The following is a 15,189-nucleotide window of genomic DNA, read 5'->3' as shown; positions in this document are numbered from 1 at the left end:
TCGAGCCCCATGTCAGGCTCTATGCTGACAGCTCAGAGCCTGGAGCCTTCTTTGGATTCTGTGTCTCCCTCTCTTTCTGCCTCTGCCTTATGTTCTCTCTCTCTCTCTCTCTCAAAAATAAACGTTAAAAAAAAATTTCTTTTTAAATACCACAATTCTTTATCTGACTAAATAAATGTCTGGAGGGTACCTAGGTGGTTTAATCAGTTAAGCGTCCAACTTTGGCTCAGGTCATGATCTCGTAGTTCGTGAGCTTAAGCCCCGTGTCGGGCTCTGTGCTCACAGCTCAGAGCCTGGAGCCTGCTTTGAGTTCTGAGTTCTGTTTCTCCCTCTCTCTCCCCCTCCCTAGCTCATGCTCGGTCTCTCTCTCTCAAAAATAAACATTAAGGGGCGCCTGGGTGGCGCAGTCGGTTAAGCATCCGACTTCAGCCAGGTCACGATCTCGCGGTCTGTGAGTTCGAGCCCCGTGTCAGGCTCTGGGCTGATGGCTCGGAGCCTGGAGCCTGTTTCCGATTCTGTGTCTCCCTCTCTCTCTGTCCCTCCCCCGTTCATGCTCTGTCTCTCTCTGTCCCAAAAATAAATAAACGTTGAAAAAAAATAAAATAAAATTAAAAAAAAAAATAAACATTAAAAAATATAAATAAATAAATAAATAAATAAAATGTCTGGATAACAAAAATATGATAAGCAAACTAAATACATTTACTGAAAGACCAGTAAAAAAACATACACTATCTCCTATTCTCAATTATACCTGAGATATCAATGGGCTGTTAAAACAGAAAGTTTAATACGGCGCCTGGGTGGCTCAGTAGGTTAAGCATCAGACTTCAGCTCAGGTCATGATCTCATAGTTTATGAGTTCAAGCCCACATCGGGTTCTGTACTGAAGTGCAGAGCCCGCTTCAGATCCTGTCTCCCTCTCCCTGCCCCTCTCCTGCTTGAGTGCACGTTCTCTCTCTCTCAAAAATAAATCAAGTATCAAACTTGTCTATAAATTCAAATGTTAAGGAAAGAACAAAACCAGGGCTCTGGCTGACTCAGTCAGTAGAGCATGTGATTCATGATCTCTGAAATCATGAGTTCAAGCCCCATACTTGGTTAAAGATTATTAAAAATAAACTATTAAAAATAAATAAATAAACATAAAAAAATGAAAGAACAGAACCTACATATTTCAAAAGGAAAAAAAGCATAACTGAGACCAAACTATCAAAGTATCAATTGCAAGGACAACAGAATTAAATTTTCACACAAGCTCAGAAGAGTCTTGGCTACAGAAGATAAAAATTCCACAAAAAAGTATCCTAGCCACAAGAATTGAATTAAAGAATGGAAAAGACTCGGTATAGTAGAGACTACAAGGAAAACTACAACATACTAAAATGTTAAGTCTATAAATACTTGTTATGATGTTTAATGCAAATATTAAATGACTCCTGAAAGAGAAGTTTCCCACAGTTAAAAAACGGTAATATTCTATAGGTAAAATTCTGTTGAGGCTCTTTTTTTGTTGTTATTTCTGTTTGGATAGTAGCAGTAAAGGAAAGAGCTGTAGACAGTACTTCGTACAGAAACCACTGATTCCCCAGTGTTATTGTAAGTTGATGTACTTACTGGAAGTTTGGTGAAGGCCGGGTTGGTGACATGCTTCCCAAAGGCATCTTCCTGGAATTGGAGAAGCTGTACCACTAGCCCAGCCAGAGTTTTGTTGGTAGGAGCATCTGCGTGAACATACTGCAAGATAAAGACAGGAACTCAAAATCTAGGACAATCGTGTGGAAGAGAATGTTCCCTTACTTCCTATTACATACTAAACACTGACAAGGTGACAGATTTGCAGAGGTCTGAACCATGCTCTCTGCTGTAAAGGAGCTTACAAAAAACAAATACTGAGGCGGTGAGGAGAAATAACTTTGTCTCTTTAGTTAACAGGTTTCAGAATGAGAGAAACCATGTCCTAGCAATGAATCCAAGTCACCTCGTGCGCACCTAGACCTAAAGTAGATGGTGAGATCCAAAATCTCAAACTTGAGCCTGACAGTCACTGTAGTGAGATGAGACGTACTAGCAAATGTATTTTGTTATGTGAGATGAATATAAATAACTTCTGACGAGAGAGTAGACTGTACTGTTTTTAAAACAGACCCACAAATTTCTCTGACACTCTTCTCATTAAGCAGGATGTATACAGGGATGCCTGGGTGGGTCAGTCGGTTAAGTGTCTGACTTCATGCAGCTCAGGTCATGATCTTGTGGTCTGTGGGTTCGAGCCCTACATCAGGCTGTGTCTGATAGCTCAGAGCCTGGAGCCTGCTTCAGATTCTGTGTCTCCCTCCCTCTCTCTCTCTCAAAAATAAACAAACATTAAAAAAAAATTAAGAAAAAAAAGAAGTAGGGTGTATGCCCTCTTTTGCTGAATCAAGACCAACCTTAATGATGAACTTGGAACCGTTAGAATGCAATAGAGGGAAAAAAGTGATATTGTGAACCTCTGAGGATAAGTCAAAAAAGGTTCTATAGCTTCCATGTAGTTTTTTGGGGCAAGTCACCTTTGGAGCCCTGAACTACCATGAAGTCCAACTACCTAAAGGTCATCATACTTTGAGGAAGCACAGGCTACATAGAGAAGCCACTTGGATATGCTATGGCCAGAAGCCCCAGCTGATATTCCAGAAAACTGATGGAACCACCACCAGACACATGAGTAAAAATGGTTCCAGATGATTCTGCCCCCAGCTGTCAAGTCATCCCCAATCATCAAATCTATCCAGTCGAAGCCCTAGACATCACTGAGCAGAGACAACTGTCCCCACTGCACCCTGACACACAGAAACTTCTAAATTCCTGACACACAGAAACTCTAAGCATAATAAAATGGTTATTTCATGGCAAGAAGTTTTGAATATAATAAAATGGTTAGTTTTATGCATTAAAAAATATATGTATGTAAACCTAAAAATGGTTAGGATGGTAAATTCTGTTGTTTTTTTACAACAAAAAGCATTTTTTTAAACAAGCACATGTGAAAACTTATCCGCATGGCTGTCGACAATGTTCAAAGGTCAAACTAGTGGAAGACAGCAAGATAGTTCCACAGCAAGGAAAGATAACGGGCAACATGACAGGAAAAGCATAAATCAGCAAGCTAAATTAAATATAAAAGTTTAATTAGGTATTGAATGTTCAATATCACTTTGAAAAGCCAATACATTCAGTAATTTTTGTTAAACCTCCAATTTTGAGCAGGAAAAAACATTTACACCTCCTTGAAATTGAAAAGATAACAAATTTTTTTTCCTGGAACAAACCTCTTTCCCAGTATCATCCAACATTTCAAGATTAATGAGGTAAGTTTCTATTACAACAAATAATTTTTAAGTGATTTATGTATGGCAAAATGGTATCAGCGGCAGTCTACTGTTACTAGATTGAACGGCTCTCAATTTGTACTACAGCCAAGCAAAGATAAAGCATGATATAAAAAGGCAATTCTTAAAGCTTAGTATCCTCCCACATTTTTATCTATTCAGGTGCATTAGCTTTCCACTCTAAATCAAACAACCAGCATGCAGTTCACTTTGCTAAGACTGGTATTTTGTTGACATGCTTTATATTACATGACCAAAGGTTGGTAAAATCTAGCCCACTGCCTGTTTCTCTGTAGCCCACAAGCTAAGAACAGTTTTTACATTTTTAAATGGTTGGAAACAAATTTTTTCTTTAGGGTGGTAATCTTTTATTTTTGATTTTGATTTTTTTTTTTTTTTTGTAATTTACACCCAAGTTAGTTAGCATATAGTGCAACAAAGATTTCAGTAGATTCCTTAATGCCCCTTACCCATTTAGCCCATCCCCCATCCCACAACCCCTCCAGCAACCCTGTTTGTTCTCCATTATTTAAGAGTCTCTTATGTTTTTGTCCCCCTCCCTGGTTTTATATTATTTTTGCTTCTCTTATGTTCATCTGTTTTGTATCTTAAAGTCCTCATATGAGTGAAGTCATATATTTGTCTTTCTCTAATTTCGCTTAGCATAATACCCTCTAGTTCCATCCACGTAGTTGCAAATGCAAGATTTAATTCTTTTTGGGGCGCCTGGGTGGCGCAGTCGGTTAAGCGTCCGACTTCAGCCAGGTCACGATCTCACAGTCTGTGGGTTCGAGCCCCGCATCAGGCTCTGGGCTGATGGCTCGGAGCCTGGAGCCTGTTTCCGATTCTGTGTCTCCCTCTCTCTCTGCTCCTCCCCGTTCATGCTCTGTCTCTCTCTGTCCCAAAAATAAATAAAAAACGTTGAAAAAAAAAATTAAAAAAAAAAAAAAAAAAAAGATTTAATTCTTTTTGATTGCTGAGTAATACTCCATTGTGTGTGTGTGTGTGTGTGTGTGTGTGTGTGTGTGTGTGTGTACCACATCTTTATCCGTTCATCCATCGATGGACATTTGGGCTCTTTCCATACTTTGCCTATTGGTGATAGTGCTGCTATAAACATTGAGGTTCATATGCCCCTTCAAAACAGCACACCTGTATCCCTTGGATAAATACCTAGTAGTGCAATTGCTGGGTTGTAGAATAGTTCTATTTTTAATTTTTTGAAAAACCTGGCTGGAAAGAAATTTTAAAGAATAATATTTCTGACACATTAATATTAGATGAAATTCAAATTTCACTGTCCATAAGTAAAGTTTTATCCAAACACAGCACACTCATTCATTACACACTGTCTATGGCTGCTTTCATGTAACAGCAGAGTCGAGCAGTTGCAACCGAGATGACATGACCTGCATACCCTAAAATATTTACTCTCCTGCCCTTAATAGAAAAATTCTGCCTATTCCTGTTCTAGACAACTCCTCTGTCATCCTTATAAAAAGTTTTCTTTTCTAGGGGTGCCTGGGCAGCTCAGTCAGTTAAGTGTCTGACTTCGGCTCAGGTTGTGATCTCACGGTTTGTGAGTTGGAGCCCCAGTCAGGCTCTGTGCTAACAGCTCAGAGCCTGGAGCCTGCTTCGGATTCTGTGTCGTCTTCTCTCTCTGCCCCTCTTCTGCTCACATTCTGTCTTTTTCTCTCTCCCAAAAATAAACATTTAAAAAAATTTTTTAAGTTTTCTATGAAATGTATTCTGTCAAAACACATTTCCATAAGGCCACAAAGTAGAATACCAGTCAAAAAAATGTTAACAAGTTTCATACCATTAAGCACATAAGACGTCAACTCTGTTGATCTAAAATATTTTCAAATTTTAGACCTACTCAGAGTTTCCAATTCAATAGGTAAGGCCAAGAATTTGCATTTCTAACAACTTCCAGGTGACACAACTAGACTGGGAACCTACTTTAAGAACCACTAAACTTTTGGGGCACGTGGGTGGCTCAGTAAGTTAAGCATCTGATTCTTGATTTCAGCTCAGCTCATGATCTCATAGTTCGTGGGTTTGAGCCCTAAGTCTGTGTTGATAGTGCAAAGCCTGCTTGGGATTCTCTCTCTCTGCCCCTCCCAGACTCATGCTCTTTCTCTCTCTCTCTCTCTCAAAATCAATATACATTTTTTAAAAATAGTGTTTAAGGGGCACCTGGGTGGCTCAGTCGGTTAAGCGTCTGACTATGGCTCAGGTCATGATTTCATGGGTCCTGAGTTCGAGCCCCACCTTGGACTCTATGCTGACAGCTCAGAGCCTAGAGCCTGCTTTGTACTGTGTCTCCCTCTCCCTCTGGTCCTCCCCCACTTGAGTTCTGTCTCTCTGTCTCTCAAAAATAAACATTAAAAAAAAAATTTTTAAACATCATGTCTAAAAAAGAACCACTAAATTTTTTATTTCATTTTTTTTTTTTATGTAGGCTTCACACCTAGCGAAGAGCCCAATGAGGGGCTTGAACTCAACGACCAGGAGATCAAGACCTGAGCTGAGATCAACAGTTGGATACATAACCGACTGAGCCACCCAGGTACCCTAAGGACCCCTAAACTTTTTTAAAAATCTGTTTCAGATATTACTATGTCTTAAAGAATACAGTTTATTATAACTCAAAAGTTAAAACACATTTATACAATTTTTAATTGTTAAAAACTACTACAATTTCCGTTTCCTATAATATTGCCAATTCCTACAAAAACTATCAAGTTTACATTTTTTTGTTTTTAATGTTTATTTTTGAGACAGAGAGAGACAGAGCATGAACGGGGGAGGGGCAGAGAGAGAGGGGGACACAGAATCGGAAGCAGGCTCCAGGCTCTGAGCCATCAGCCCAGAGCCTGACGCGGGGCTCGAACTCACGAACCGTGAGATCGTGACCTGAGCTGAAGTCGGACACTCAACCGACTGAGCCACCCAGGCGCCCCTATCAAGTTTACATTTTTTAAGAACCATACACTTTCGGGGCGCCTGGGTGGCTCAGTCGGTTAAGCGTCCGACTTCGGCTCAGGTCATGATCTTGCGGTCCTTGAGTTCGAGCCCCGCGTCAGGCTCTGGGCTGATGGCTCAGAGCCTGGAGCCTGCTTCCGATTCTGTGTGTCTCTCTCTCTCTGACCCTCCCCCGTTCATGCTCTGTCTCTCTCTGTCTCAAAAATAAATAAACGTTAAAAAAAAAAAAATTAAGAACCATACTTTCAAATGAAAATTCAGTATCAGGTTTTTTCCGATTTATTCAACATAGTAAATCTTTCAACAAATAATATTCAATTGGTAAGTAATTTGTAACACTCACATTATCTTTTTTTTTTTTTTTTTAATCTATTTTGAGAGAGAGAGCAAGCAGGGTAGGGATAGAGACAGAAGGGAGAGAGAGAATCCCAAACAGCCTCTGTACTGTCAGTGCAGAGCCTGATGTGAGGCTCGAACTCACATACTGTGAGATCAATACCTGAGGTAAAATCAAGAGTCAGACGCTTAACAACTGAGCCACCCAGGCACCCCTCAAATTATCTTAATAGACTCTTCAAATGTATCCTACAGAACTGACAAAATATGGAGTATATATCCACAAGGTAACTTTATTATCTTTAATAAGTATAGGTTTCTCAAAGGACTCATACAATGTACTGCAGTTTTTTTGCACATCGTAAAGCATGAAAGACTAATAAGCCTAACTTTTTTATCTTTCAGATACCTGCAGATCACTGAACAATGCCAAATCCTGAAACTGAAAAAGACACCATCTTACAGGAAGGTTGTCAGCAAAAACCAAATCAACCCTTCAGGCAAAAACTAAACTTAGTAACTGTTACATACATAGATTCATATACATTCTAAATTACACTATTATGCATGTTTCATTTGATATACTGTCATTCAGAATACAAAAAACATGTAAAAGTTTCATATGGACAACCTTATAGTTTCAGAATAAAGATGGCCAAGTTCAAAATCCATTCAGTATTATTTAGCTATTTTAAAATCCAATTTTTAAATTACAAAATATTTAACCTTGGTTAGAAACTTTTTTTTCCGGGGCAATGGGTGGCTCAGTTGGTTAAGCATCCGACTCTTGATTTCAGCTCAGGTCATGATATCATAGTCACCAGATCAAGTTCACATCGGGTTCCATGCTGAGTGTGGAGCCTATTTGAGATTCTCTCCCTTTCTCTGTGCCCATCTCCCCAACTCACACTTGCACTCTCTCCCTCCCTCAAAAAGAAAAAAAGAAATTAGAAACATAACATTTTTAATTCATAAATAAACTGCTACATCAATGCATTAGTGTAAACCATACCTCACACCCACTGAAAATGCAGCCAATGTAGGACTATAATGTCTTATTTGTTTTTTAAGTAGGCTCCACACCCAATGTGGGCCTTGAACTCACGACCTTGAGGTTAAGAGTCACATGCTCTGAGTCAGCCAGATACCACTAAAGTTTTTTTTTTTTTTTTTTCAACGTTTTTTATTTATTTTTGGGACAGAGAGAGACAGAGCATGAACGGGGGAGGGGCAGAGAGAGAGGGAGACACAGAATCGGAAACAGGCTCCAGGCTCCGAGCTGTCAGCACAGAGCCCGACGCGGGGCTCGAACTCACGGACCGCGAGATCGTGACCTGGCTGAAGTCGGCCGCTTAACCGACTGCGCCACCCAGGCGCCCCACCACTAAAGTTTTTAAAACAACTTTTAAACGTTTAAAATTAACATTCTATTTAACCAGTAAGAATGAAGCAAGATCACCATGGGATGTACACAAAAATATCATTATCACCTCAAATTTACATAATCCCATCTTCAATTACTATCCCATTTGAATCAAACAACAGTCTTATGGGAGTCAGTCTTACTCCCAATCTACAAATGGAAAATTAAAACAGGAATCAAGTCATCTGCTCAAGGACACCACCAATTAGCAGCCAAGAGTACTGAACTCACAACTTCCAAAGTGTAATGCTCTTCACATCCCATACTGCTATAATAGAACTCATTTCAAAAGCTTTCAAAAATATCACCTAAAACATAAAAGGTTCTTGGGGCACCTGGGTGGCCCAGTCAGGTAAGTGTCCTACTTCGGCTCACGTCATGATCTCACAATGTGTCGGTCCAAGCACGCATCAGGCTCTGTACTGATGGCTCAAGAGCCTAAAGCCTGCTTTGGATTCTGTGTCTCCCTCTCTCTCTCTGCCCCTCCCCTGCTCATGCTCTATCTTTTTCACTCTCAAAAATAAATAAACAAAAAAATTTTTTTAACATAAAAGCCTCTTGACAGCTTTTAAAACACTGAATCCTGATTAACAAAAATGACTATAGACTATTTCAGTCATAATCATTTTATCTTTTGAATAGTATGGAGGTTTCTCAAAAAGTTAAAAACAGAACTACCCTACAACCCAGCAATTGCACTACTAGTATTTATCCAAAGGACACAAAAATGCTGATTTGAAGGAAGGGGCACATGCGCCTCAATGTTTATAGCAGTGCTATCAACAATACCCAAATTATGGAAAGAGCCCAAATGTCCATCAACTGATAAATGGATAAAGATGTGGTATATATACACAATGGAATCTTACTGGGCGATCAAGAAGAATGGAACTTTGCCATCTGCAACAACATGGATGGAACTAGAGGATATTATGCAAAGCAAAATAAATCAGTCAGAGAAAGACAAATATTATTTCACTCATATGTGTAATTTAAGAAACAAAACAGGGGCGCCTGGGTGGCTCAGTTGGTTAAGCATCTGACTTCAGCTCAGGTCATAATATCATGGTTCATGAGTTTGAGCCCCGCATCAGGCTCTGTGCTGACAGCTCAGAGCCTGGAGTCTGCTTTGAATTCTGTGTTTCCCTCTCTCTCTGGCCCTCTACTGCTCATGCTCTCTCTCAAAAATAAACAAACATTAAAAAAAATAAAAAAAACAAACATGAACACAGTGGAAGGGAAGGAAAAATAAGATAAAAACAGTGAGGCAAACCATAAGAGACTCTTTAAATACAGAGAACAAACAAGGTGGATGGGGAGATGGGCTAAATGGGTGATGGACATTAAGGAGGGCACTTGTTGAGATGACCACTGGGTATTGTACATAAGTGATGAATCACTGAATTCTACTCCTGAAACCAATACTACACCATATGTTAACTAACTTGAATTTAAATAATAATTTTTTTTATCTTTTGATCAAAAAAAAGTTCAACAGCATGTTTTACTTAAGACAACCAAAGACTTTTAGTCTGAAGTGTTTTAAGAATGGCAAGAAGATCTAAGTTTAGAAAATTCTATCAATGCATCTGTTTATGTTACCTATAACATTGAGTATCCAAAGTTCAACTTGTCTCTGAACAATCCCATTGCAGCCAAGGTCCCATAAAACAAACAAAAAACTGTCTTTGTTAAATACTTTATGTAAAGAGTACTGAAATGCATTCCTTAGGCAATCTGGTTTGTTTTAGTGATCACCCTTAGATTTAAATCATCCTGAAATCATCCTGACATCTTAAATCTTATTTTAAGGAATAAGCCAAACCAGGAAGAAACTTACCTGGGATCTTAATGGTTTACAGATATACTTCACCTTCAAGGTATCTGACTTGAATCAATTTAAGATCAGTGAGGTGTTATCATTTGAAAACCACTCAGAAACTATACTCAGAAATACAGCTCTCATCTTCATCAAAGTTAGAATGAAAGACATGTACCCAATAATAGAAAGAAGGCAGCTCAGGCAGGAGATGAACAAGCTTCTACATTGCAGCTGGGACTTAAAATGCAACCTCAGGGCACCTAGGTGGCTCAGTTGGTTAAGCATCTGACTCTTGCTTTCAACTCTGATATGATCCCAGGGTCATGAGATTAAACGCCATGTGGGGCTCTGTGCTGAGCATGGAGCCTACTTGAGATTCCGCCTCCCCCCCGCCCCAGCCCCTCTCCCCCGCTCCTTAAATAATAAAAATAAAATAAAAATGCAGGGCACCTGGGTGGCTCAGGTCATGATCTCAGGGTTCATGAGTTCAAGCACCACGTTGGGCTCTGTGCTGAGAGCTCAGAGCCTGGAGCCTGCTTCAGATTCTGTGTCTCCCTCTCTTTCTGCCCCAATTTCAAGCCAATAGGTAACCACCCTATGCTTCCCTCCAGGAGTCACCTCCTCTGGACTTCTTTGGCCTAGCTGAAGCTCATTCCAGTGAAAAAATATTCACTCTCCTTTGTGTGTGCTGCTGAGCCAAATTTATCAACAAAGCTTAAACAAATAGGTTCCTAGTTCATCTGTTCATTCATTCACTGAACATACATGGACAGAGCACTTACTAAGGACACACAGAAAATAAAAATACATGGGGCGCCTGGGTGGCGCAGTCGGTTAAGCGTCCGACTTCAGCCAGGTCACGATCTCGCGGTCCGTGAGTTCGAGCCCCGCGTCAGGCTCTGGGCTGATGGCTCGGAGCCTGGAGCCTGTTTCCGATTCTGTGTCTCCCTCTCTCTGCCCCTCCCCCGCTCATGCTCTGTCTGTCTCTCTCTGTCCCAAAAATAAATAAAAAACGTTGGAAAAAAAAATTAAAAAAAAAAAAAAAAGAAAAGAAAAATACAAGTTTTCTTTCAATTTGAAACCACGTGAGTTTTACAAGTAGGTGTCTATGCCTACCTTTACCACTACATTTTCCGCTACGTTCCACTAAGTTCTTTGATGAGAGGCATTTAAGTATGGCAAAAAAAAAAAAAAAAAAAAAAAAAAAAAAAAAAAAAGGGGGATTTACAGCCAGGGAAGACCTTCATTGAATTCTAAATCTGCCATTCTTACTTGTAATCTTTTTTTTTTTTTTTTTTTAATTTTTTTTTTTCAACGTTTTTTATTTTTATTTTTGGGACAGAGAGAGACAGAGCATGAACGGGGGAGGGTCAGAGAGAGAGGGAGACACAGAATCGGAAACAGGCTCCAGGCTCTGAGCCATCAGCCCAGAGCCTGACGCGGGGCTCGAACTACGGACCGCGAGATCGTGACCTGGCTGAAGTCGGACGCTTAACCGACTGCGCCACCCAGGCGCCCCTCTTACTTGTAATCTTGAGAAGTCACTTAAATATGGAGCTGTGGGTTCCGTTCATGTATAAAATTAAATAAATATCTATTACTTAAGACTGTTGTAAGAATTTCAGTGAGTTATGGTTTAAGTGCCCAGATATGATTAGATGCCAAGTTGTTAGCAGAATGCATGGATAAACTTATCAATATAAATGGGACTACCAATGTCATGTTTATTTCATAGTTGCTGATATTTATGAATCTGAAAATGCAGTATTAAGTGCTACAGAAAAGTTTAGTTAAAACCCAACAATGTGTACACCAAGTAGAGATATATAGGGTGTTCTGGCTAATACTTTCACCACTCCAAACACCACTCTCTGAGGCTGACAGGATTCTGGCTGTCAGGTCTAAGGAATATACAATTCTGAATTGGAGGGGACCCAGGGAATATACTCTGGCCTTATGAAACCCTGAGAATATTCACCCAATGGCCTCAATACTCTAAGACAAATCCTTGAGCCAGCCTCATAACCACTTCCTCGCCCACCAAACACAACCAAGCCTTCAGCTGCTCTCTTAGAACTGGGCCCAAACAGATGCACACAAAGTTTGGAGGTAGAAATGACTATTTCTCTTTTTCCTTTCTCTTCCTTGATATCCAAAGGAATATTCCTCATATTTCTGCTAAAACTACATTGATAAACTTGGGGCACCTGGGTGGCTCAGTCAGTTAAGCTGTCAACTTTGGCTCAGGTGATGATCTCGTGGTCCGTCAGTTCAAGCCCCGTGTTGGGCTCTGTGCTGACAGCTCAGAGCCTGGAGCCTGCTTCGGATTCTGTGTCTCCCTCTCTCTCTGACCCTCTCCCACTAATGCGCGCGTGCGCGTGCGCTCTCTCTCTCTCTCTCAAAAATAAACATAAAAAAATTTTTTAAACTACATTGATAAACTAATATGTCAATTATACCTCAATAAAGATATCCAAATAGGGGAGGAGCAAGGCTACATTAAGATACACTGAATTTAAAACCCAAAGCATTGGCTGAAGGGCATGTGATAAAAAATAACACTTTCATAATATATATTTAATTCCCATAACCACTTCTAGAAGCTCTGCTGCCTACACAAGAAAAGTGACCAATTTATCACTGTATTAGGGAGAGCAATATTCTTGTCTGCATACATGCAGATGAGAAAAACTGGGAATCCCAAATGTGACTGCAAAATTTTAGGCAGAAAAAAGTCAAATTATCTAAAAATATATCTTAAATAAAAATATATTTGGTCTCTCACTTCCTAAAACTTCTGTAAGAAACAGTCATTTCTGAAAGCACACAACGTAACGTCAAAGGAACACAACATCCTGCCCCTGCCTATCAACCTCCAAAAGCTGACAGACTCCACTGAGCTGCGGAACTCAAATGAATAGGCTCCTACACTACTTCACCTTTTCATTCATTGAATAAATATTTACTAAGCAACTATTAAGGGCGAGGCAATGAGTATCATGTTGAGGGGCGGCATTGCAGTGAAGGGGCCTGACAAGGTCCTTGCCCCAGTGGTATGGTTCTCAAAGGGGGAATTCGGGAACTTGAAAAGAGTGCTCAGAAATCTGGGGCAGAGTGGATATTCTCCACTGGTAGAAATATCTGGGCTGTTTGCTTCATTACACCTTCTTTTTTTTTTTTTCCTTTCACTACACCTTCTAAGGGAGTCATTCCTATGTATCTGCAAGGGGAAGTTAAAAAACACTTGTGATAAATAAGAGATTAAGTCACAACTTTCAATACCACTGACTCAGCGGAACTTACCTCCCAAAAGCAGGAGAAACAGATAAATGAAAAAAAAAATTATCTCAGAAAGTGGTGCCAAGAAAATAAAGGTAATAGGAAGTGGGGCAATCTAATATAAACGGGGTTCTCAGGGAAGGCCTCATTAAGCAACACATTAGGTACGAGTGAACGTTAATTCTTGTGCGCACACTATACGGAACTAAAAGCACAAGCAAAAACTATCATTTTTTAATATCAGTGCTCATCGATTCTATCATCTATAATATCAGCCTGTTAACTTCCTCGTACAATCGTAAAGTCATTCTTTAACAAATGAACAACAGGTAGGAGACCATTAGCTACCTCACTTGACTTTGAAGACGAGTCTATAAACAAAACTTGAAGCTGCTCTTAGAACACAGGCTCGGACAGTTTGTAAAAATTACTGTTCGCACACCCAATGCAGCTAACAAAAGAGATTCACGCCCTCCCTCTTGCAGAGCTCCAGTTGCCCCTTGCACACTAGAGTGAGCTGTGGCTCTCGCCCGCGTGCGGGAACTCCCAGAGGCCCGACCCCGAGGGTCCGATGGAGCCCCCGGCGCGCGGGCGCCGAGAGCGGACGGCGGGGGCGTGGCGGGCCCGGGCGCCTGCCTTTGTTGTCCCTCGTGGCGCGCGGGGGGGGGGGGAGGGGGGGAGGGGCGGCCCGAGGCCCGCGAGGCCAGAAGCTGCGCCGGGCTCCCGTCGCGTGGCCCCTAGTCCCCACGGGCGCGCGAACCCACCTTCTTGTAGTGCTTGCCCAGCCAGACCCGCACCGAATCCAGCTGGGACACCGTCTCCGGGCTTTCCCAAAACTTGCTGGCCGGGCCACCGTCCTTCCGCCGATAAACGGCCAGGCCCGCAGCCGCCGCCGCGCCTCCCGCGCCCGCGGCGCCCGCCGCCGCCCCCAGCCCGCCGCCGCCCGCCGCCGCGGCCATCGTCGCCGTCCGTCGTCCCACCGCCCGGCCCGGCCCGGCCCTCGCAATGTTCCCCGTTCGCACCCGCGCGCGCGCGCGCGCAGCCGCCACCGCCACCTCCCGGCCCCGCCCAGTCAACCCCCTTCCGGCGCGGAGGGCCGGCCCCGCCCCTTCTGGGGACCCGGTCCCTAACCGAAGCGGGCACGCGCGCACGCATGCGCAGCATCGGGGCCAGGCAGGTCTCAGACGAACTCTTGCGCCCGCCTCTTCCGCCAGTCGAGGCAGGCTGCGTACCTCCTCCGCTACCCAGCCTGGGCCTCTGCGTGTCTTGCTGCATCCAAGTTCCTTCCTGCGTCCCGTCAACCAGTGCAGGGAGCTTCTGTCATCCCCTGCTACAGCCGGGGAGAAAAGACCTGGCGAGAAGTTCCGAGGGGGAAACCCGTTTAGGGTGTCGAGTGCTGGCCGAGGAACCCACGGGAAGGGTGGGAATCTGCGTCTGCCTTCTCTTGCCCTCAGACCTTCTACATCAAGCCGCCGTAGCCTTTGTAAACATCCATCTGGGACCACCACCCGGAGCTGCTCCAGCGGCACACACTTTACTTCCCCCTCGTGGCCCCAGCCGCACCACCAGCTCTTTCCTGCCTCGGGGGCCCTAGCACCAGCTGTTGGCGCCACCTGGACAGCTCTTCCCCTTTGTCGCTTAAGCTTTTTCGAATTCATAGCTTAAAAGTACTTCAGAAAAACTGAACAGCTAATCATACTCACTCGACATTCTCTGTGCACCACTCACCACGATCTGGTATTTTTCTTATTTTCTCACTTGACCACATGAGAACTTTGACTTATTCACAGGTGTACTTTCGGTGCTGAGAGCAGAGCCTGTTATCTAATGTTCCGTAAATATTTGCTGAGTAAGTGAATGAGTGACCTATAGGGGGGCAGAAAGATTTTAAATTATTAACAAATTGTGATTGGCCATTATGGAGTTATAATATTATAGAACAGCAGACGACTAATTGGTTGTGAGAAAGT

At 42.3% G+C, this 15,189-nt stretch overlaps 1 protein-coding gene across 4 annotated transcripts in view; it reads right to left on the bottom strand.

Annotated features, from left to right (window-relative positions):
* The window catches only part of SMARCC1 (SWI/SNF related, matrix associated, actin dependent regulator of chromatin subfamily c member 1), a 174,552-nt gene extending 160,289 nt beyond the window's left edge, over positions 1–14,263 (bottom strand). For 2 of the 4 annotated variants that reach the window (XM_058727132.1, XM_058727133.1), the window contains exons 1-2: positions 13,984–14,263; positions 1,618–1,737 (exon numbers count right to left, since the gene is read on the bottom strand). In XM_058727132.1, the coding sequence (XP_058583115.1) occupies positions 1,618–1,737; positions 13,984–14,178 (315 nt within the window). In that variant the 5' untranslated portion in view covers positions 14,179–14,263. Of the gene's footprint in view, positions 1–1,617; positions 1,738–7,421; positions 7,554–13,983 lie in introns of those variants that run through there. The other 2 variants (XM_058727131.1, XM_058727134.1) reach the window with 2 other exon arrangements.
* Between the last annotated feature and the right edge of the window lie 926 nt (positions 14,264–15,189).

This window comes from Neofelis nebulosa, chromosome 4 (genome assembly GCF_028018385.1).
Source record: "Neofelis nebulosa isolate mNeoNeb1 chromosome 4, mNeoNeb1.pri, whole genome shotgun sequence".
Taxonomy (NCBI): domain Eukaryota; kingdom Metazoa; phylum Chordata; class Mammalia; order Carnivora; family Felidae; genus Neofelis; species Neofelis nebulosa.
This window is presented reverse-complemented; position numbering and strand designations above follow the sequence as displayed.